The 25,719-nt window shown below is 36.2% G+C and overlaps 1 protein-coding gene across 1 annotated transcript; it reads left to right on the top strand.

Moving 5' to 3' along the window:
- Positions 1-8,824: 8,824 nt before the first annotated feature.
- LOC133638831 (bone morphogenetic protein 10-like) lies at positions 8,825-16,340 on the top strand. Its single transcript, XM_062031815.1, has 2 exons — positions 8,825-9,110; positions 15,454-16,340. Exons 1-2 carry the CDS (start codon positions 8,825-8,827, stop codon positions 16,338-16,340), a joined length of 1,173 nt encoding a protein of 390 aa, XP_061887799.1.
- The last annotated feature ends 9,379 nt before the right edge of the window (positions 16,341-25,719 follow it).

The following is a 25,719-nucleotide window of genomic DNA, read 5'->3' as shown; positions in this document are numbered from 1 at the left end:
GTATTTGGTGATATTACCATTTTATTCTTGGAAAATTCCAACCGTTTCGTCGATAAAAAAATGCAACTTTTTTGGTGAGGGAATTGGGTTGTAATATTGAATGAAAAAAAAAGACTTTTTATTCTGCAAAACCAAGACGTTTTTCTTAAAGAAATACAAAGCTATTTTGTAATTAATTCATTGAAAATGTTTTCTCAAAGAAATTGACTAATGACTGAGTGACGTCCTTCTCTTACAAGAAGTAAACCATATGGTTTAAGAAAATAGTTGTAATCTAATCACATGCCTCCAAAAAATGTTGTTATTTAAGAAATGTTTTTTGTTTAGTTTTTTTATAGAGAAAAAAGTTACTACTGTAGTTTATGTTAATAAAGTTGCAACGCTAACAAAACAAAGTTGTAATTGTACAATTGTTTATTTTAGTGACATCACAAAACAAGACTTTTAAAAAAATGTTATTTGGTGATATTACCATTTTATTCGTGGAAAATTCCAACCGTTTCTTCTATACAAAAATGCAACTTTTTTGGTGAGGGAATTGGGTTGTAATATTGAATGAAAAAAAATGACTTTTTATTCTACAAAACCAAGACGTTTTTCTGAAAGAAATACAAAGCTATTTTGTAATTAATTCATTGAAAATGTTTTCTCAAAAATTTTTACTAATGACTGAGTGACGTCCTTCTCTTACAAGAAGTAAACCATATGGTTTAAGAAAATAGTTGTAATCTAATCACATGCCTCCAAAAAATTTTGTTATTTAAGAAATGTTTTTTGTTTAGTTTTTTTTATAGAGAAAAAAGTTACTACTGTAGTTTATGTTAATAAAGTTGCAACGCTAACAAAATAAAGTTGTAATAGTACAATTGTTTATTTTAGTGACATCACAAAACAAGACTTTTAAAAAAAATTTATTTGGTGATATTACCATTTTATTCGTGAAAAATTCCAACCGTTTCGTCGATAAAAAAATGCAACTTTTTTGGTGAGGGAATTGGGGTGTAATATTGAATGAAAAAAAAAGACTTTTTATTCTACAAAACCAAGACGTTTTTCTTAAAGAAATACAAAGCTATTTTGTAATTAATTCATTGAAAATGTTTTCTCAAAGAAATTGACTAATGACTGAGTGAAGTCCTTCTCTTACAAGAAGTAAACCATATGGTTTAAGAAAATAGTTGTAATCTAATCACATGCCTCCAAAAAATTTTGTTATTTAAGAAATGTTTTTTGTTTAGTTTTTTTTATAGAGAAAAAAGTTACTACTGTAGTTTATGTTAATAAAGTTGCAACGCTAACAAAATAAAGTTGTAATAGTACAATTGTTTATTTTAGTGACATCACAAAACAAGACTTTTAAAAATGTTTTATTTGGTGATATTACCATTTTATTCGTGGAAAATTCCAACCGTTTCTTCTATACAAAAATGCAACTTTTTTGGTTAGGGAATTGGGTTGTAATATTGAATGAAAAAAAAGACTTTTTATTCTACAAAACCAAAACGTTTTTCTTAAAGAAATACAAAGCTATTTTGTAATTAATTCATTGAAAATGTTTTCTCAAAAAAATTGACTGATGACTGAGTGAAGTCCTTCTCTTACAAGAAGTAAACCATATGGTTTAAGAAAATAGTTGTAATCTAATCAAATGCCTCCAAAAATGTTTGTTATTTAAGAAATGTTTTTTGTTTATTTTTTTTTAGAGAGAAAAAAGTTACTACTGTAGTTTACGTTAATAAAGTTGCAACCCTAACAAAATGAAGTTGTAATTGTACAAGAACTAAATATTAAAGAATTTTAAAGTAATTTTAACAAGTTTTTTTTTAAACATTTCGTAAAAAAAATAAAACAAAATAAAGTTGTAATTGTTCAAGAACTAAATATTAAAGAATTTTAAAAGTAATTTTAACAAGTCTTTTTTCAAACATGTCGTAGTTATGTATTTTATTTTTACTACGACATGTTTGAAAAAAGACTTGTTAAAATTACTTTAAAAAACATTATTTTGTTTTATTTTTACTACGACATGTTTGAAAAAAGACTTGTTAAAATTACTTTAAAATTCTTTAATATTTAGTTCTTGTACAATTACAACTTTATTTTGGTAGGGTTGCAACTATATTAACGTGAACTACAGTAGTAACTTTTTTTTCTCTAAAAAACTAAATAAAAAACATTTCTTAAATAACACAATTTTTTGGAGACATGCGATTAGATTACAACTTTTTTCTTAAACAATATGGTTTACTTCTTGTAAGAGAAGGACTTAATTCAGTCATTAGTCACGCAAAATTTAAACTTTTTCTTTTTAAAAAATACTGCATTTTTTCTGGTATAATTTAACCCGCCTCTACAAAAAAAAATGCTCGTTAGCTTCCATAATTATGATTTTGTTTCTCAAAAAAAAAGACTCCTTTTTAAATAGTGTAAGACCTATTACTTGAAAAAAATATCACTCTTAAAGATTCTTGATTTTTTTTTTACCTTAAGATAATTTTTTCATGTAGTGTAAATATTTTTAGTGTAAAAATCCACTTAATCTCATGACAAGAGTTAATGTATAAAAAATTTTAAGCCCACTATTTTTTATTATTTTTGCAAAAAATACTCTATCTAAATAAAACATGTTTTTATTGTAATATTCCAGCAGTTTTCTTGTAAAATTTCAACTTTATTCACATAAGGTTACTAATTTTTCCAATTAAAAATATTTTACGCTCCCCATATTATTGCGACTTCAATCTCACAATTATTTTTATTTTATTTTATCTATCTACTCCTTTATATAAAGACAATAAATCTAGACTTTTTTTTTTCACCCAAATACTGGCATTGCTCCCGAAAAAAGGCCTTTTGTGGTGTTTTTGAAATCGCTAATATCATCCTCATCCATTTTAATTAAAACTAGACTGTGATAAGCCACTGCTGACAAAGACTGATTAATAAAATTAAAACCTCTTTTTCTCGTTCAATTAAACTAATGGTAGCCTTAAGCTATAAAACGGCAAAATAGAGATGTTTATCTTATAATAAAGTGTATTTTATTGGATATATGTTATTCTGAGCACAGTGGAAATCCCTCTTGTGCTTCTCTATGTTGGAATGACTCATTAGTGCTGCTCTAAGAGGACAAACAAAGCATGGCGTTATTAATCCCCAAATAAGAGGATGATTTATTTGTGACAAGACAAAAAGATTGTGAGCACAATAGTTTCCCCCCAAGGTGGTAGCGGGTTCACGTTGCAGCTAAACTGCGTCAACATTGTGATGATTCAGCAGTGACTCAGCTATGGATTATGTCGGAATTCTTGAATAAAAAATGCACTGCACTCCGGAAACATGCTGTATATTACATTAAATCACCACATGGTTATTATTAAGCTTGTAGTTTGCAGCGGTGTGCAGCTATTGTATTATATATAATTGTTGTGCCATTTAGAGACTGAATAATAACAGTTAGGCTGTTGGAAAACTAGAAAGCTCAACATTGGAGCCTAAAATGAATCAAATATTGTGCATTTCTATATTTGATAAACATATTTATTTTAGCAGAAAATGTGGCAATAAATATACAAGACTGTATTTATTTGTATTTGTAATTGTTTATTTGACCTAACAAAAAACTATTTTACTTTTTAATCTCACAGTGTCCGTAAAATGACATAAATTAAATTAGATAATGAAAATGTTAGAATTCTCTACATCAGGCCTGGGCAACTATTTTGACACGGGGGCCAAATTTAGAGAAAAAAATGTGTCTGGGGGCCGGTATATCTATTTTAGGAACACTAATACAAAACTGCGCAATAATGTCTGATTGAATGCTAAAAACGTTGTGCCATACCGCCTTAAAAAACTGAATGAAATTTTAAATTTTCTACTGAAGGAGACACCCAGAAAGTACATGACAATAATGTGGGATTTACGATATTAACTATAAACCAGGGGTGTCCAAACTTTTTCAACTGAGGGCCGCACACGGAAAAATTAAAGCATGTGGGGGCCATTTTGATATTTTTCATTTTCAAACCATAACAAAATATATGCATTTTTTATTTATTTTACCTTTAGGGGTCCCGGGGACCATAAAGGGTCTCAGTCATTAAAATGTTAAAAATAAGTCAGATTATTATTTTTTTTAAATTATTTAACGCTTACAGTAAATCTCTATATCAACTTCAAGTTGATATAAAGTAATACAAATTTAAAAAAATGTTTTATGGCTTTTCTGTCATAAACAACTTAGTTTTTTTTTATAGTAAAACTGAAATATGCAGTATTTATTAATTAGAGCCCTAAAAGATCAATAATGCAGGACACCATTGATTTTAATTATTTCATATTTTTGAGTAATCACAGTGAAAAGATAAATAAAAAATCACTAAATATATTTGGGATCCAAAAGGTGCCCCACTCATAAAGTGATACATTTCTATTAGGTTTTTCTTTTACTTTCAAAACTTAAGTTACGAGATCAACTTCAGATACATCTGTCGATTTTATGATGGAACTATTATTTTGTCTGTTTTATGCGCTTTTGTCAAAGAAAACTTTGATGTTTTCATATGGCTACTACACAATATATGCAATATTTACCACATAAAACATTTTACAGTGAAATATTTGAAGTAATTGGAGCCCTGAAAAGAATTCATTATAACATGGATTTTTTGTCATAATTTTTTTTTTTTGAGCAATTGCAAAAAAAGAAAAATAAAGAAAGACAAAAGAAAAAAAAAACAGCTTACATGGCAGCTTTTGTGTCAACATTGCAACTTTTTCTCGTTAGATTTCACCTCATTCCACTTTTTTTAATGTTCTTTTTTATTTTTACAATAGTATTTCCAAAATGTGTGGCGGGCCGGTAAACAATTAGCTGTGGGCCGCAAATGGCCCCCGGGCCGCACTTTGGACACCCCTGCTATAAATGATAAAACACTGAATATTGACAACATATGAACGTCACACCCCCTCTCGATCGACATATTTTACAATCAAGCGAAAGGCAACAAAAATGCAACAAAAGCAGCGAAATATGAACGCAAAGGGTAAAAAAAACCCCACCTACAATCTGACATATCTGATATATCACTAAGCTTTAGAACTTTGTTGTAAAAATCTCCTTCCTCGTCTGTCCCTGACACCCACTGGAAATACTCTGTGGAAACGCTCCCCAACCACACTGCTTGGTGCCTCGTCTGCGATGCTGTGATTTAGATTACCATAGTAACTACTCAGATTACCATAGTTACTAGTACGGGGGTCGGCAACCCGCGGCTCTAGAGCCGCATGCGGCTCTTTAGCGCCACCCTAGTGGCTCTCTGGAGATTTTTCAAAAATGTATGAAGAATGGAAAAAGATGAGGGGGAAAAAAATCTATTTTTTTGTTTTAGTATGGTTTCTGTAGGAGGACAAACATGACACAAACCTCCCTAATTGTTATAAATCACACTGTTTATGTTAAATATGCTTCACTCATTCGAGTATTTGGCGAGCGCCGTTTTGTCCTACTTATTTTGGCGGTCCTTGAACTCACCGTATAGTTTCTTTACATGTATACATTTCTCCGACTTTCTAGGACGTGTTTTATGCCACTTTTTCTGTCTCATTTTGTCCACCACACTTTTAACGTTGTGCATGAGTGCACAAAGGTGAGTTTTGTTGATGTTATTGACTTGTGTGGAGTGCTAATCAGACATATTTGGTCACTGCATGCCTGCAAGCTAATCGATGCTAACATGCTATTTAGGCTAGCGATATGTACATATTGCATCATTATGCCTCATTTGTAGCTATATTTGAGCTCATTTAGTTTCCTTTAAGTCATCTTAATTAAATTTATATCTCATGACACATGTAATATGGCTTTTAATTTTTTGCGGCTCCAGACAGATTTTTTTTTGTATTTTTGGTCCAATATGGCTCTTTCAACATTTTGGGTTGCCGACCCCTGAACTAGTATATCATGCAAAAGTGCAGATTCCAACCATTGAAATACTTTGTATAGTTCAAGACTTGCAGTAATTTAAAAACATCACTGCACATCATAATGGCAGCTACACTTTCCATCTTAAAGATCTAAAAAAAATATTTGGGAATGTCCGGCGACACCAGATTGAAAAGCTTCACGGGCCGCATGCGGCCCCCGGGCCTTAATTTGCCCAGGTCTGCTCTACATCATACTAGAACAGAGATGGGCAAATAGTTTGACTCGGGGGCCACATTGAGAGAAAAAATGTGTTTGGGGGGGGCCCAATGTGTATGTGTGTATAAATGATATATACACATTCAGCTGTAAAAACCTGCTGTACAGTATTTGTGTTTGGGTCCCTTTTTTTTTCCAGGAACACTAATACCAAAAGTCACAATGTCCGATAGAGTTGTAAAAACAGACCGCCTCAAAAAAAACGGAATGGAATTTTACAGTTTTTTACTGAATGGGACACCCAAAATGTACATTAAAATAAAGAAAGTGGGATTTACAATATTACCTATGAACAATAAAACACTGAATATTAACAACATATGAACATCAGCCCAGCTCCTCGATAGACATCTTTTACAATCAAGCAAAACACAACAAACATGTAACAAACAAGCAAGGGTAATAAACACCTACAATATGATATATTATCACTTTTATGCAGACATTTGTTGTAAAAATGTGCTTCCGCATCTGTTCCTGACACATGCGTTTCGGGCTGGCTGCTCTGAAAACAAACCCCGCCCACTCTGCTTTGTTCCTGGTCCGAGCTGCTGTGATGTAGATTACCGTTATAACTCCTATAACACTCAGAAGTGCAAATTTCAACCATTGAAGAACTTTCTATAGTTCAAGACTTAGGCCATTTAAAAACAGCAATGCACATCATAATGCACATCCTACAGTTTTGATGTTAAAGGTCTAAAATAGTTATGTAGAATGTCCGGTGGAAGGGCCGAATTGAAAATCTTAATGGGCCGCATGTGGCCCGCGGGCCGTATTTTGCCCAGACCTGACTAGAAGTTGCTTTAAAATGGTGCAAAATATTCCAATAAATGCAAAAAAATATACAATATTAAAATGAAAAAATTACAATTTTCCTGTGTAATTTCTGGCCTAAAAAAAACTACCATTTAACAAATAAAAATGTACTTTTGGTTATATGTTTTGTTTTACACACACCAAAATGTGTGACACGGAAACATATTTTTTCTAGTGCTGTCCATTGATTAGTTGTTTAAAATCAGGTTAATCACACGTTTGAATCGTGATTAATCATGATTAATCAAAGTAAATTACTTGCTTGCAAACTTTAAAGGAACCTTTAAAAAAATACCACAATATTTTTGACACAAATGCAATTTTATTGTCACAATGTCATACACAAACATTTAAAACATGTTTTTTTTGGGTTAATATTCGTTATTTATTTGCTCAAAACTTGGTTAAAGTTACAGTACCACTGATAGTCACACACACACTAGATGTGGTGAAATTAACCTCTGCATTTGACCCAATCCCCTTGTTCCACCCCCTGGGGGGTGAGGGGAGCAGTGAGCAGCAGCGGTGGCCGCGCTCGGGAATCATTTTGGTGATTTAACCCCCAATTCCAACCCTTGATGCTGAGTGCCAAGCAGGGAGGCAAATGGGTCCCATTTTTATTGTCTTTGGTATGACTCGGCTGGGGTTTGAACTCACGACCTAGCGATCTCAGGGCGGACACTCTTAACAATTGTTAAAGTGTAAACCGTTTTAAACGTTTAGTGGTAAACGTTTTATCTACACTACCGTTCAAAAGTTTGGGGTCACATTGAAATGTCCTTATTTTTGAAGGAAAAGCACTGTACTTTTCAATGAAGATAACTTTAAACTAGTCTTAACTTTAAAGAAATACACTCTATACATTGCTAATGTGGTAAATGACTATTCTAGCTGCAAAATGTCTGCTTTTTGGTGCAATATCTACATAGGTGTATAGAGGCCCATTTCCAGCAACTATCACTCCAGTGTTCTAATGGTACAATGTGTTTGCTCATTGGCTCAGAAGGCTAATTGATGATTAGAAAACCCTTGTGCAATCATGTTCACACATCTGAAAACAGTTTAGCTCGTTACAGAAGCTACAAAACTGACCTTCCTTTGAGCAGATTGAGTTTCTGGAGCATCACATTTGTGGGGTCAATTAAACGCTCAAAATGGCCAAAAAAGAGAACTTTCATCTGAAACTCGACAGTCTATTCTTGTTCTTAGAAATGAAGGCTATTCCACAAAATTGTTTGGGTGACCCCAAACTTTTGAACGGTAGTGTATCTTATTGCCAGGTTAAATGCGATAATTTTTTGTGGTTAATCACATTAGTTAACTTGTTGAATTTGACAGCCCAGAATTGTTTTTGTTTGTAAAAAAAAACTACAGGAAAAGTTTGTTCCAGTGGAGTAAATAAAATAGGTTCAATCATAAAAAAATATAGATCTGAAATTGTGTCAGATTGCAAGGCAACATGTCCGAAAAGGAGTAGGAAGAAGCAGAGTTTATTTAATCCCACCCTTTCCTTGTTGCTTTGTGTGAGGAGACCGATGCTTGGAGTTCCCTAGAATGAGAAGGCATCATGGAGTCCTGGACAGGCATGAGGGTGGTAGGTGATTGGGGGGCGTAGAGGAGGGTCGAGCACGGCCTCGATGACATCTCCAAACATGTCAACAGCACACATTGGACTGCCCTCACAACCCGAGCACATGAAGGGCACAGCTGCTTTGTCCTCGCCTCGTCGCCAACCTGTTCACCGTTGAGAGTCCAATCGCCTCATTTTCGGATACGAGATCGTTGTTTCTGCACCCGGCCATGACCCTGACAGTCGTCTCCGGCTTGGGCTCGATCCTCTCCTTGAGCGTCCTTCTTGTCGTGAGCTCCGGCGGTCCCGTCGGACGCGACGGTTCGCTTCTCGACGCAAAAGACTTCCTCAGCCACTTTCTGGCCACGCTGAACGTCACCGGGCAGAAGACCCCGGTCAGGGCCCTTTCCGCTCCTAAGGAGCCCCCAGAGTACATGCTGGAACTCTACCAGAGATTCGCCAACGACCGAAGCGCAGTGCCCTCGGCCAACGTAGTGCGCAGTTTCAAGAACGAAGGTACGGCCGCTTTTTTTGTCCCATCAGAAGGTATCATATACTGCATTATATTCTCTTTTTTGTAATTAATGGCCTAAAAAAGTTCTGGTATGTTCCCAAAGTGTACACATGAAGGGTGAAAGGTACTTGAGCAGTTCTACCCCTTTGTCAAGCCATACAATTATCCAATTCTGTGCCTATTAATAAACCCTCTATTGGGCTTGTAATTCACCTAAAGTGGTACTGGTATGTTCCCAAACTGTAAAAGAGAAGGGTTAAAAGTACTGAACACGTACTTTTGAGGGAACTACCCCAAGGACAGGTCAGTGTACCTCAAAAACTTTGCTAATCTCCCAAAAAAATCTTGATTAAGGCTATATGTACTGCATATGTTTTTCCATTTCCATTAGCACTGGTATGTTCCCAAACTGTAAAAGTGATGAATGAAAGTGAGTAAAAACATTCGTTTTGAAGAAAACACACCATGAACAAGTCTAAAAAACTGAAGGTTGATAAGCTACATACTTCAATATTCGCTCCCAAATTCTTGATTTAAGACTACTGTATATGTATATGTCTTTTTCCCTTTTCATTGGCTTGAAAAGGTACTGGTATGTTCACAAACAGTAAAAGAGATGGGTTAAAGGTACTAAATACATACTTTTGTGGGAACTACCCCAAGGACAGGTCACAGTACCTCAAAAACTGAAGTTTGATATTCTAGATACTTCCCTAATCTCCCAAAAATCTTGATTAAGGTTATATGTACTGCATATGTTACTCCATTTCCATTGGCCTGGAAAGGCACTGGTATGTTCCCAAACTGTAAAAGTGATGAATGAAAGTGACTAAAAACATTCTTTTTGAAGAAAACACACCTTGGACAAGTCATTGTACCTAAATAACTGAAGGTTGATATGATACATACTTCCTTATTCGCTCCCAAATTCTTGATTTAAGACTATATGTATATGGTTTTTTCCATTTTCATTGGACTGGAAAGGTACTGGTATGTTCACAAAGTGTGAAAGAGAAGGGTTAAAGGTACTAAACACGTACTTTTGAGGGAACTACCCCAAGGACAGGTCAGTGTACCTCAAAAACGTTGCTAATCTCCCAAAAAATATTGATTAAGGTTATATGTACTGCATGTTTTTCCATTTCCATTGGCCTGGAAAGGCACTGGTATGTTCCCAAACTGTAAAAGTAATGGATGAAAGAGACTAAAAACATTATTTTTGAAGAAAACACACCATGGACAAGTCATTGTAACTAAACAACTGAAAGTTGATACGCTACATACTTCCCTTTTCGCTCCCAAATTCTTGATTTAAGACTATATGTATATGGTTTTTTCCATTTTCATTGGCCTGGAAAGGTACTGGTATGTTCACAAAGTGTGAAAGAGAAGGGTTAAAGGTACTAAACACGTACTTTTGTGGAAACTACCCCAAGGACGGGTCATTGTACCTCAAAAACTGAAGTTTGATATTCTAGATACTTCCCCAATCTCCCAAAAATCTTGATTAAGGTTGTATGTACTGCATATGTTACTCCATTTCCATTGGCCTGGAAAGGCACGGGTATGTTCCCAAACTGTAAAAGTAATGGATGAAAGTGACTAAAAACATTCTTTTTGAAGAAAACACACCATGGACAAGTCATTGTAACTAAACAACTGAAAGTTGATACGCTACATACTTCCCTTTTCGCTCCCAAATTCTTGATTTAAGACTATATGTATATGGTTTTTTCCATTTTCATTGGCCTGGAAAGGTACTGGTATGTTCACAAAGTGTGAAAGAGAAGGGTTAAAGGTACTAAACACGTACTTTTGTGGAAACTACCCCAAGGACAGGTCACTGTACCTCAAAAACTGAAGTTTGATATTCTAGATACTTCCCTAATCTCCCAAAAATCTTGATTAAGGTTGTATGTACTGCATATGTTACTCCATTTCCATTGGCCTGGAAAGGCACTGGTATGTTCCCAAACTGTAAAAGTGATGAATGAAAGTGACTAAAAACATTATTTTTGAAGAAAACACACCATGGACAAGTCATTGTAACTAAATAACTGAAGGTTGATATGATACATACTTCCTTATTCGCTCCCAAATTCTTGATTTAAGACTATATGAATATGTTTTTTTCCATTTTCATTGGACTGGAAAGATACTGGTATGTTCACAAAGTGTGAAAGAGAAGGGTTAAAGGTACTAAACACGTACTTTTGTGGAAACTACCCCAAGGACAGGTCACTGTACCTCAAAAACTGAAGTTTGATATTCTAGATACTTCCCTAATCTCCCAAAAATCTTGAATAAGGTTATATGTACTGCATATGTTACTCCAATTCCATTGGCCTGGAAAGGCACTGGTATGTTCCCATACTGTAAAAGTGATGAATGAAAGTGACTAAAAACATTATTTTTGAAGAAAACACACCATGGACAAGTAATTGTACCTAAAAAACTGAAAGTTGATACGCTACATACTTCCCTTTTCGCTCCCAAATTCTTGATTTAAGACTATATGTATATGGTTTTTTCCATTTTCATTGGCCTGGAAAGGTACTGGTATGTTCACAAAGTGTGAAAGAGAAGGGTAAAAGGTACTAAACACATACTTTTGTGGAAACTACCCCAAGGACGGGTCACTGTACCTCAAAAACTGAAGTTTGATATTCTAGATACTTCCCTAATCTCCCAAAAATCTTGATTAAGGTTGTATGTACTGCATATGTTACTCCATTTCCATTTCCATTGGCCTGGAAAGGCACTGGTATGTTCCCAAACTGTAAAAGTGATGAATGAAAGTGACTAAAAACATTCGTTTTGAAGAAAACACACCATGAACAAGTCTAAAAAACTGAAGGTTGATAAGCTACATACTTCAATATTCGCTCCCAAATTCTTGATTTAAGACTATATGTATATGTCTTTTTCCATTTTCATTGGCTTGAAAAGGTACTGGTATGTTCACAAACAGTAAAAGAGATGGGTTAAAGGTACTAAATACATACTTTTGTGGGAACTACCCCAAGGACAGGTCACAGTACCTCAAAAACTGAAGTTTGATATTCTAGATACTTCCCTAATCTCCCAAAAATCTTGATTAAGGTCGTATGTACTGCATATGTTACTCCATTTCCATTGGCCTGGAAAGGCACTGGTATGTTCCCAAACTGTAAAAGTGATGAATGAAAGTGACTAAAAACATTATTTTTGAAGAAAACACACCATGGACAAGTCATTGTACCTAAATAACTGAAGGTTGATATGATACATACTTCCTTATTCGCTCCCAAATTCTTGATTTAAGACTATATGAATATGTTTTTTTCCATTTTCATTGGACTGGAAAGGTACTGGTATGTTCACAAAGTGTGAAAGAGAAGGGTTAAAGGTACTAAACACGTACTTTTGTGGAAACTACCCCAAGGACCGGTCACTGTACCTCAAAAACTGAAGTTTGATATTCTAGATACTTCCCTAATCTCCCAAAAATCTTGATTAAGGTTGTATGTACTGCATATGTTACTCCATTTCCATTGGCCTGGAAAGGCACTGGTATGTTCCCAAACTGTAAAAGTGATGAATGAAAGTGACTAAAAACATTCTTTTTGAAGAAAACACACCATGGACAAGTAATTGTACCTAAAAAACTGAAAGTTGATACGCTACATACTTCCCTTTTCGCTTCCAAATTCTTGATTTAAGACTATATGTATATGGTTTTTCCCATTTTCACTGGCCTGGAAAGGTACTGGTATGTTCACAAAGTGTGAAAGAGAAGGGTTAAAGGTACTAAACACATACTTTTGTGGAAACTACCCCAAGGACAGGTCACTGTACCTCAAAAACTGAAGTTTGATATTCTAGATACTTCCCCAATCTCCCAGAAATCTTGATTAAGGTTGTATGTACTGCATATGTTACTCCATTTCCATTGGCCTGGAAAGGCACTGGTATGTTCCCAAACTGTAAAAGTGATGAATGAAAGTGACTAAAAACATTCTTTTTGAAGAAAACACACCATGGACAAGTCATTGTACCTAAATAACTGAAGGTTGATATGATACATACTTCCTTATTCGCTCCCAAATTCTTGATTTAAGACTATATGAATATGTTTTTTTCCATTTTCATTGGCCTGGAAAGGTACTGGTATGTTCACAAAGTGTGAAAGAGAAGGGTTAAAGGTACTAAATACATACTTTTGTGGGAACTACCCCAAGGACAGGTCACAGTACCTCAAAAACTGAAGTTTGATATTCTAGATACTTCCCTAATCTCCCAAAAATCTTGATTAAGGTTATATGTACTGCATATGTTACTCCATTTCCATTGGCCTGGAAAGGCACTGGTATGTTCCCAAACTGTAAAAGTGATGAATGAAAGTGACTAAAAACATTCTTTTTGAAGAAAACACACCATGGACAAGTCATTGTACCTAAATAACTGAAGGTTGATATGATACATACTTCCTTATTCGCTCCCAAATTCTTGATTTAAGACTATATGAATATGTTTTTTTTCCATTTTCATTGGACTGGAAAGGTACTGGTATGTTCACAAAGTGTGAAAGAGAAGGTTTAAAGGTACTAAACACGTACTTTTGTGGAAACTACCCCAAGGACAGGTCACTGTACCTCAAAAACTGAAGTTTGATATTCTAGATACTTCCCTAATCTCCCAAAAATCTTGAATAAGGTTATATGTACTGCATATGTTACTCCAATTCCATTGGCCTGGAAAGGCACTGGTATGTTCCCATACTGTAAAAGTGATGAATGAAAGTGACTAAAAACATTCTTTTTGAAGAAAACACACCATGGACAAGTCATTGTACCTAAAAAGAACTAAAGGTTGATATGCTACATACTTCCCTTATCTCCACAAAAGTCTCGATTAGGCTATATGTATATGTTTTTCCATTTCCATTGACCTGGAAAGGTACTGGTATGTTCACAAGCTGTGAAAGAGAAGGGTTAAAGATACTAAACACGTACTTTTGTGGGAACTACCCCAAGGACAGGTCACTGTACCTCAAAAACTGAAGTTTGATATTCTAGATACTTCCCTGATCGCCCCAAAAACTTGATTAAGGTTACATGTACTGCATATGTTTTTCCATTTCCATTGACCTGGATATGTACTGGTATGTTCCCAAACTGTGAAAGTGAGTATGAAAGTTACTAAAAACATTATTTTCAAGGAAACACCATGGACAAGTCAATCGACCTCAAAAACTGATGGTTGCTATATACCAGGGGTCGGCAACCCGCGGCTCTAGAGCCGCATGCGGCTCTTTAGCGCCGCCCTAGTGGCTCTCTGAAGCTTTTTCAAAAATGTATGAAAAATGGAAAAAGATGAGGGGGCAAAAAATATTTTTTTGTTTTAATATGGTTTCTGTAGGAGGACAAACATGACACAAACCTCCCTAATTGTTATAAAGCACACTGTTTAAATTAAACATGCTTCACTGATTCGAGTATTTGGCGAGCGTCGTTTTGTCCTACTAATTTTGGCGGTCCTTGAACTCACCTTAGTTTGTTTACATCTGTAACTTTCTCCGACTTTCTAGGACGTGTTTTATGCCACTTCTTTTTCTGTCTCATTTTGTCCACCAAACTTTTAATGTTGTGCGTGAATGCACGAAGGTGAGTTTTGTTGATGTTATTGACTTGTGTGGAGTGCTAATCAGACATATTTGGTCACTGCATGACTGCAAGCTAATCGATGCTAACATGCTATTTAGGCTAGCGATATGTACATATTGCATCATTATGCCTCATTTGTAGGTATATTTGAGCTCATTTAGTTTCCTTTAAGTCATCTCAATTCAATGTATATCTCACGACACACTATCTGTATGTAATATGGCTTTTAATTTGTTGCGGCTCCAGACAGATTTGTTTTTGTATTTTTGGTCCAATATGGCTCCTTCAACATTTTGGGTTGCCGACCCCTGCTATATACTATATACTTCCCTTATCCCTCCCAAAATCTTGGTTTAAGACTACATGTATATGTTTTTTGTTTCATTTTCATTGGCCTGGAAAGGTACTGGTATATTTCTAAACTGTGAAAGTGATGATGAAAGTTACTAAAAACATTGTTTTTGATGAAAACACACCATGGACAAGTCATTGTACCTAAAAAACTGAAGGTTGATACGTTATATACTTCCCTTGACTTTGACACATAGGCACTAAATGGTGGTACGCGTACCACAATTTAAGAATCCCTGTTCTCGATAGATTAATTGGCCTAAAAGAGGAGGGTTATGTTCCCAAGTGAAGTAGAGCAGTTCTTTTGAGAGTACTAAATTTGTTAAGACATCTGTGTTAATATTTTCAGGTTTGTCCCGCAACGGTGTGACATTCAGGGGTGTCAGGACACACCTGCTCCTCTTCAACATCTCCGTTCCGCAGCACGAGGACATCACCCGAGCTGAGCTTCGCCTCTTCACGCTGGTCCGTAGGTCCCAAAGACCCTACCTTGCCTGCAAGGTGACCATTTACAAAGTCCACGGCGGCGTGATTTGGACCAGGGAAGTTGGCAAGACTGTGCGAAGGCGGGATCAAGAGGAGGAGGAGGAGGAGGAGGAGCATCTGGAGGAACTGCTGACCAAGCACATTGTCGCCGAAGATTGCAGCTGGGTGTCCTTTGACCTGACTCATGCCGTGGAGCTCCGACGAGAGTTTGGATATGTGACGCTCAGGCTGGAGGTCCATATCGCCATTTTGGGGTCGGAGGAGGCGGTGACGCGGGACGGCGAGGTCCTGATTGATACCGAGGGGCAGCAAAACCCAGTGATGGTGGTCTTTTCGGACGACCCCGGCAAACGTCACGAGCAACGTGGGAACGACCTACCCGACCGACAGCTTATCCACGACACACCTCATCGGCTCCGCCGCAATGTTAAGAGCGAGGCCTGCAAGAGGACACCGCTCTTTGTGGATTTTAAAGACATCGGCTGGGACACGTGGATCATCCAGCCGTTGGGCTACGAGGCCTACACGTGCAAAGGCGTGTGCGGCGCCCCTCTGACCCCCGAGGTCTCGCCCACCAAGCACGCCATCGTGCAGACGCTGCTGAGCGTTAAGAGCCCGGAGAGGGCATCGCGTGCCTGCTGTGTACCCACTAAGCTGGAGCCCATTTCGCTCCTTTATCACGATAACGGGGTGATCACTTTCAACCACAAATATGAGGGCATGGTGGTGGCGGAGTGTGGCTGTAGATAGTCTCCCACGCACAAAGATAAAGACTGAGGGCTTCAAACATAGTCACTTCTCTACTATACATGGTGTAAATTGTATATTATTAGTATCTTTATTAGTATGTAAATGGTTTGCTTAGTTTGTTTGACACCTACGAATGAAATTACCGTAATGTTTAGACACAAAAGGCAGGTCAAATACGTTATTTAATCATCTAAATGGTTCTTTTGGTGATATTTAATTATGTCCGCATGACATCGACACGATAGCAGACACCTTAATAGGCACACTGTAGTTGAATTCTGATAAAACTGCTCAGTTGTGACAATGTTAGAGAGGTATTAATGTGGTATACATATACAATTCATACATATACTGTGTATGTGTATATATATATATATATACATATGTGTGTGTATGTATATATATATTTTGTATATATTTTTAGATAAAAAATATATATAACGAAAACTCATAAATAAATAAGGAATTGTTTGTATACAGTACAGGCCAAAGGTTTGGACACACCTTCTCATTCAATGGGTTTTCTTTATTTTCATGACTATTTACATTGCAGATTGTCACTGAAGGCATCAAAACTATGAATGAACACATGCGGAGTTATGTACGTAAGGTGAAATAACTGAAAACATGTTTTATATTCTAGTTTCTTCAAAATAGCCACCCTTTGCTCTGATTGCTGTTTTGCACACTCTTGGCATTCTCTCGATGAGCTTCAAGAGGTGACCTGAAAGGGTTTTCACTTCACAGGTGTCCTAGTTTTGATGCCTTCAGTGACAATCCACAATGTAAATAGTCATGAAAATAAAGAAAACGCATTGAAATTAGAATGTGTGTCCAAACTTTTGGCCTGTACTGTATGTAGATAAATTGTATAAGTATATCGCATATCACATTACATATTATATTAATATGTGAAGATGATTATTCAAGAAATGTATTGAGAATCATATGTTAAATGTATCTATTATTGTGGTTTGCATAGGTGTCATAGTGAAGTTTTTATACACTATTAATATTAATATTGATAATAATGTAATAATAATGATAACAATAACAAAAAATAACAACAATAATGATAACGATAAAAACGTCGAAAAATTATTATGTAAATATTAAAGATGTCCGATAAATGCGTTAAAATTATCGGTATCGTTTTTTTTATTATTGGTATCGTTTTTATTTTTATTTTTTTTAATCAAATCAACATAAAAAACACAAGATACACTTACAATTAGTGCACCAACCCAAAAAACTCCCTCCCCCATTTACACTCATTCACACAAAAGGGTTGTTTCTTTCTGCTATTAATATTCTGGTTCCTACATTATATATCAATATATAACAATACAGTCTGCAAGGGATACAGTCCGTAAGCACACATGATTGCGCGTGCTGCTGGTCCACTAATAGTACTAACTTTTAACAGTTAATTTTACTCATTTTCATTAATTACTAGTTTCTATGTAACTGTTTTTACATTGTTTTACTTTCTTTTTTATTCAAGAATTTTTTTTAAATGTATTTATCTTATTATTTTTTATTTTTTTAAATGTACCTTATCTTCACCATACCTGGTTGTCCAAATTAGGCATAATAATGTGTTGATTCCACGACTGCATACTGTATATCGGTTGATTTCGGTATCGGTTGATATTGGTATCGGTATATAAAGTGTTGGACAATATCGGAATATCGGATATCGGCAAAAAGCCATTATTGGACATCCCTAGTAAATATTAATAATGATAATAATAATATCCATAATAATGATATTAATACGCTGCAAAAAAAAGTCTGTAGATTTTACGGTAAAAGACTGGCAGCTCAGTCACCAGAATGTTACCGTAAAATTAACAGTGGTACAGTTTGTCCATGGAGAGTAATCCGGTGCAAAAAACATTGTAAATTTTACTGTAAAATTCTGGCGACAGCTGGCAGTTTTTACTGTAAAATCTACAGATTGTTTTACAGTGTAATAATAATAATAATGCACTGTAGAAAAGTCAGAAGAATTTACAGTAAAAATCTGGCACCTCAGTCGACAAATTTGACCGTAACAATAACAGTGGTATTTACTGATTTTTTTAATTCTTAGTGATTTGGTGTAAAAACCTTTGTAAATTTAACTGTAAAATTTGGATGACTGATCCGCCATTTTTCAACGGTAAAATCTACAGATATTTTTGTTTTGCACTGTGACAATAATAATACAAATAAAAAAATACTTTTGAGTAATAAAGACCTCAGAATAAGTTAGAATAACAATAAAAATGCAATAAAATCAAACGTGAACATATATTTTTTACAATTAATATTTGAAAATCTGCATTAGGGCAGCACGGCAGGGCAGTGGTGCTCTTGCCTCACAATAAAAAGGCCCTGAGTTCGATTCCCTGGCTCAGGGTCTTTCTGTGTGGAGTTTGCATGTTCTCCCCGTGACTGCGTGGGTTCCCTCCGGGTACTCCGGCTTCCACCCCTAAAGGCTCAAGCCCCCCCGCGACCCCAAAATTAACAAGCGGTAGAAAAAGGATGGATGGAAAATCTGCATGAACTAAACATATGTTTAATATTCTGATTATTGCAGGTTTGCAGAGGTGTCATAGCGAAAGCTTGTTTTTAACACCTTTGAGTATGATGCAACCACAGTGAAAATATATATTGCTGTATCAATACTTCTCTAATACTGCATGCATTCATGCTGCATCTCTTGTACTGAATCACATTTGAGCAGGCGAGTGTACATAATGAAATGTACATTATAATGTAAATCACATTTTTCAACTATTTACATTTGTTTTGCCCTATAGCATGTACAAACCCCAAAACCAGTGAAGTTTGCACGTTGTATAAATCGTAAAAAATACCTGTATACAATGATTTTCAAATCCTTTTCAACCTATATTCAATTAAATAGACTGCAAAAACAAGATACTTAACGTTCGAACTGAAAAACGTTGTTATTTTTTGCAAATATTAGCTCATTTGGAATTTGATGCCTGCAACATGTTTAAAAAAATCTGGCACGTGTGGCAAAAAAGACTGAGAAAGTTGAGGAATGGTCATCAAACACTTATTTCGAAAATCCCACAGGTGAACAGGCTAATTGGGAACAGGTGGGTGCCATGATTGGGCATAAAAGCAGCTTCCATGAAATGCTCAGTCATTCACAAACAAGGATGGGGCGAGGGTCGCCACTTAGTGAACAATTGCGTGAGCAAATAGTTGAACAGTTTAAGAACAACATTTCTCACCCAGCTATTGCAAGGAATTTAGGGATTTCACCATCTACGGTCCGTAATATTGTCAAAAGGTTCAGAGAACCTGGAGAAATCACTGCACGTAAGCGATGATATATGGAGAGGTTATTAGGTGACCACACGTAACATTGAATGCCCGTGACCTTGGATCCCTCAGGCGGTACTTTATCAAAAACCAACAACGATATGTTAAGGATATCACCACATGGGGTCAGGAACACTTAAAAAAACCACTGTCAGTAACTACAGTTCGTCGCTACATCTGTAAGTGCAAGTTAAAACTCTACAATGTAATGCGAAAGCCATTTATCAACAACACCCAAGAACGCCGCCGGATTCGCTGGGCCCGAGCTCATCTAAGATGGACTGTTGCAAAGTGGAAAAGTGTTCTGTGGTCTGACGAGTCCACATTTCAAATAGTTTTTGAAAACTGTGGACGTTGTGTCCTCCGGACCAAAGAGGAAAAGAACCATCCGGATTGTTATAGGCGCAAAGTTCAAAAGCCAGCATCTGTGATGGTATGGGGGTGTATTAGTGCCCAAGGCATGGGTAACTTACACATCTGTGAAGGCACCATTAATGCTGAAAGGTACATACAGGTTTTGGAGCAACATATGTTGCCACCCAAGCAACATTATCATGGACGCCCCTGCTTATTTCAGCAAGACAATGCCAAACCACGTGTTACAACCGCGGGGCTTCATAGTAAAAGAGTGCAGGTACTAGACTGGCCTGCTTGTAGTTCAGACCTGTCTCCCATTGAAAATGTGTGGCGCATTAGGAAGCCTAAAATACCACAATGAAGAACAACTTAAGCTGTACATCAAGCAAGAATGGGAAATAATTACACCTGAAAAGCTTCAAAATTGGTCTCCTCAGTTCCCAAACATTTACTGAGTGTTGTTAAAAGGAAAGGCCATGTAACGCAGTGGTAAAAAATACCCGTGACAACTTTTTTGCAGTGTCTTGCTGCCATTAAATTCTAAGTTAATGATTATTTGCAAAAAAAAATAAGTTTTTTAGTTGGAACATTAAATATCTTGTCTTTGCAGTCTATTCAATTGAATATAAGTTGAAAAGGATTTGCAAATCATTGTATTCTGTTTTTATTTACCATTTACACAACGTGCCAACTTCACTGGTTTTGTAGGATATACTGACATAATTCATATATTTGCTAAATTTGCAGAAAACTATGTTTTGCATTCAAAAGTTGCATCTTTTATCCTTGTACAATTATATATGGAAAATAAACGCACACTGTAAATAGATTTGTAAAAAAACAACAACATTTTATCAGTATTGATTGCCAGTCACCTAACAACCTTAATCCCCCCCCTCGTCAAGATTCTTGCATCACATGCCTGACGGGCCTCTCGCTGCCATGCTGCCATGCCATGCCGCCGTGATAACGAGGTGTCAGAGCCTGGAGTCTTGTGGGCCATCACTCAGGACGGGACGCCACTCCAAGTGGCAGCGTTTGTGAGAGGGTGGTGTCAGATTCCTGGTCCCCAGCGCCGGCGTCAGGTTGACCTCCCGAGACCTCCTACTTCCTTTTTCTGACTCCGGCAGCGTCACGGCCAACCTTATCGAGGCCCCCGGCAACTGCACAAATGGAAAAAAAAAAACTACATGGCACATCATCACTTCACTCGGGCTGTTAACAGTCGGAAGCCGATAACAATAACTGTGGAAACAACTGAGTTGAAAGCACTCAAGTGTGTCAGGAAGATGTTTTTATTAAGAGAAGTTCAAGTTGTTTTTGTGGCTGTGTGAAAGTGCTACTACAACCAGAAATGATGAAATCACCAGTCTTGGAGGATGTTCATTCAGTTGTTTGATTTTGTAGAAAAAAAAACAGATAACAGACATAAGACAATACTACAGTCATTTCGAATAGCAACTTTCTGTCTTTAGGAAACACTAAAAGAAATCAAGAAAATAAATTGTGGAAGTCAGTAACTCTTTCATATTTGGATCAAGCAGAGCGAAAACATTATGGAGTCACCCAGTTCTAAAGGAAACAATTATGGAGTTATGAAAAACAAACAAACAAAAAACACTTCAACACACCACTATACAATTCTTGCACCACCTCTGGCTTTTATAACAGCTTGCAGTCGCTGAGGCCTGGACTTAACAAGTGACGAACAGAACTCTTCACCAATCTTGCTCCAAATGTCTCTGATCAGTCTTGTCATGGACCATTTTATTTTATTTCCACCACACATTTTCAATTGAATTGAGATCGGGACTATTTGCAGGCCATGGCATTGACCTTATGCATTTTCTTCGAGGAAAGTTTTCACATGTTTTGCTCTCTGACAAGATGCATTATCATCTTGAAAAATGATGTCATCATCCCCAAACATCCTTTCCATTGATGGAATAAGAAAAGCGCCCGATATGTCAACATAAACTTGTGCATTTGTTGAAGATTTAATGACAGCCTTCTCCCCAGTGCCATTGGCTGACATGCAGACTCATATAATCAATGTCTGTGGACATAGGAATGTTTTCTTCAGGCAGTCGTCTTCATAAATATCATTGGAACGAAACCAAACAAAAGTTCCACCATCATCGCTTTACCCAGTGCAGATTTGCGATTCATCATTGAATATGACTTTCATCCAGTCATCCATAGTCCACCATTGTTTTGTTTAATTCATTGGAACCTTGTTTTTTTGTGTCTAGATGTTAATGACGGCTTTCGTTTAGCTTTTCCGTATTTAAAACCGATTTTCTCAAGGCGGTTTCTTATAGTTCAGTCACAGATGATGACACCAGCTTCCACCAAATTGTTCATTTGTTTTGCCATACATTTTCTGTCTTGAAAACATATTGCTTTAAGTTTTCTGTCTTGACACGTTGTTTTCCTTGGTCTACCAGTATGCTTGCCTTTTACAACCTTCTTATTTTAGTTATATTTGGTCCAGATTTTAGACACAGCTGACTGTGAACAATCAATCAATCAATCAAAGATTATCTATTAGATTACCTACTCAGTGGCCTAGTGGTTAGAGTGTCCGCCCTGAGATCGGTAGGTTGTGAGTTCAAACCCTGGCCGAGTCATACCAAAGACTATAAAAATGGGACCCATTACCTCCCTGCTTGGCACTCAGCATCAAGGGTTGGACTTGGGGGTTAAATCACCAAAAATGATTCCCAGGCGTGGCCACCGCTGCTCCCCACTGCTCCCCTCACCTCCCAGGGAGTAGAACAAGGGGATGGGTCAAATGCAGAGGACACATTTCACCACACCTAGTGTGTGCATGACAATCATTGGTACTTTAACTTTACTTTAACTTTATTTATATAGCCCTAAATCACGAGTGTCTCAAAGGGCTGCACGAGTCACAACGATATCCTCGGCTCAGGAAAAACTCAACCCAATGGGATTACAATGAGAAACCTTGGAGGAGACCGCAGATGTGGGGACCACCCCCTGGGCGACCGGTGCAATGGACGTCGAGTGGATCTATCCACATCCAATCCACATCTTTTGCAACATTAGGGATGGGGTGGCGCGGTTGGGAGAGTAGCCGTGCCAGCAACCTGAGGGTTCCTGGTTCGATCCCCACCTTCTGATGGGTCGTGGTTAGGGCCTTGCATGGCAGCTCCCGCCATCAGGGTGTGAATGTGTGTGTGAAAGGGTGAATGTGGAAATAGTGTCAAAGCGCTGTGAGTACCTTGAAGGTAGAAAAGCGCTATACAAGTATTTACCATTTACCATTTAACATTGCAGGATGATTTACCTCCTTGAAAAAGTTTGATAATCCTCTCCTTTGGTTCAATTGACCTTTCTCGTGCTGGAGCCATGAATTATGCAAATCCACCTGGTGCAACAACTCTCCAATGTGTAAACACTGCTTTTTAACTTCAGACGAATTAACCGATTTAATCAGATTTAAGCTTTGAAATAGAACATTTACAGTAAGATTCCATATTTTTACCTTAGATTTGAGTGATTTCCATAATTGTTTCATTCTGCTTGATTTACAAATGTAACTGTTGCGGACAACAAGAATGTATTTTCTTTAATTATTTGAGTGTTTCTGAAAGCCACAAACTTGTTAATTGAAATTACAACAGTGTTTTGTTACGTCGGTTATCTGCTTTTTATTCCCACAAAATTAAACAACAGAATAAACGTCCTTCAAGTCTGATGACTCCATATTTTTTTTGCCGAGGGTTGTATTTACAATCTAGTCCAATCCAACTTTATTTGCAGGGCACTTTCAAAGTATTAAGGGGACCAAAATGCTGAACTGAATAATGAATAAATGACATAATAAAAGGCACAGAAACTAACTAATACATTATGATACATATTAAAAACCCTTAAACAAATATAAAGATTCAGAAATGAAAATCATGGATGGATAACCAAAATAAACTACAATAAAAACAAATAAAATGGAATCAACAAAAAACAATGCTAAAACTAAACAAAATACTGTATGAGTGGGAATACAAATATCATCAACCTTAAAAAGTGGCAATGACCAAAGACTATTTGTTATTTTTTGTTTACTTTGATTGATTGAGACTTTTATTAGTAGGTTGCACAGTGAAGTACATATTCCGTACAATTGACCACTAAATGGTAACACCCGAATACGTTTTTCAACTTGTTTAAGTCGGGGTCCACTTAAATTGATTCATGATACAGATATATACTATCATATATACTATCATCATTATACAGTCATCACATAAGATAATCACATTGAATTATTTACATTATTTACAATCAGGGGTGTGGAGGGGGGGGGGGGACATGGACATCAAGTAGTGGACATAGAGAGAGAGAGAGAGAGAGAGAGAGAGAGAGAGAGAGAGAGAGAGAGAGAGAGAGAGAGAGAGAGAGAGAGATCAGAAGGCATAAGAAGAAGGCCACAAAAAGTAAGAATAATGAACATGTTTCTAAATATGATTATTTTAGCACAAATTGGGATATTATTGCTGCATAATTACAACAAAATCTGCCTTGACATTAATAAAACTGCTATTTTTTGGCATGCTTTTTACCAAATATTATTTGTCAGGATAAAAAAATAAATAAAAATAACTGCAAAATGTATTTGTTATTTACAATGTTCCAAATCATTAATCAAGAGGAGCCAGATAAGGTGGTTCAGGCATCTGGTCAGAATGTGCGTGTCCGACCGGGAGGAGACCACAGGAAAGACCTGGGACATGGTGGAGAGACTACATCTCTCAGCTGGCCTGGGAACACTTCGGGATCCCCCAGGAAGAGCTGGACAAAGTAGCTGGGGAGAGGGAAGTCTGGGCTTCTCTGCTTAGGCAGCTGCCCCTTGACCCGACTTTGGATAAGCGGAAGAAGATGGATGGATAAATCATTATTTCTCAATAATATATATATATATATATATATATATATATATATATATATATATATATATATATATATATATATATATATATATATATATATATATATATATATATATATATATATATATATATATATATATATATATAAATAAACTACCGTTCAAAAGTTTGGGGTCACATTGAAATGTCCTTATTTTTGAAGAAAAAGCACTGTACTTTTCAATGAAGAAACTTTAAACTAGTATTAACTTTAAAGAAATACACTCTATACATTGCTAATGTGGTAAATGACTATTCTAGCTGCAGATGTCTGGTTTTTGGTGCAATATCTACATAGGTTTATAGAGGCCCATTTCCAGAAACTATCACTCCAGTGTTCTAATGGTACAATGTGTTTGCTCATTGGCTCAGAAGGCTAATTGATTATTAGAAAAACCTTGTGCAATCATGTTCACACATCTGAAAACAGTTTAGCTCGTTACAGAAGCTACAAAACTGACCTTCCTTTGAGCAGATTTAGTTTCTGGAGCATCACATTTGTGGGGTCAATTAAACGCTCAAAATGGCCAGAAAAAGAGAACTTTCATCTGAAACTCGACAGTCTATTCTTGTTCTTAGAAATGAAGGCTATTCCACAAAATTGTTTGGGTGACCCCAAACTTTTGAACGGTAGTGTGTATATATATATATATATATATATATATATATATATATATATATATATATATATATATATATATATATATATATATATATATATATAT

This window comes from Entelurus aequoreus, linkage group LG21 (genome assembly GCF_033978785.1).
Source record: "Entelurus aequoreus isolate RoL-2023_Sb linkage group LG21, RoL_Eaeq_v1.1, whole genome shotgun sequence".
In the NCBI taxonomy this organism is placed as follows: Eukaryota; Metazoa; Chordata; class Actinopteri; order Syngnathiformes; family Syngnathidae; genus Entelurus; species Entelurus aequoreus.
The sequence above is the reverse complement of the archived record's forward strand: the minus strand, read 5'-3'. Positions and strand labels throughout refer to the sequence as shown.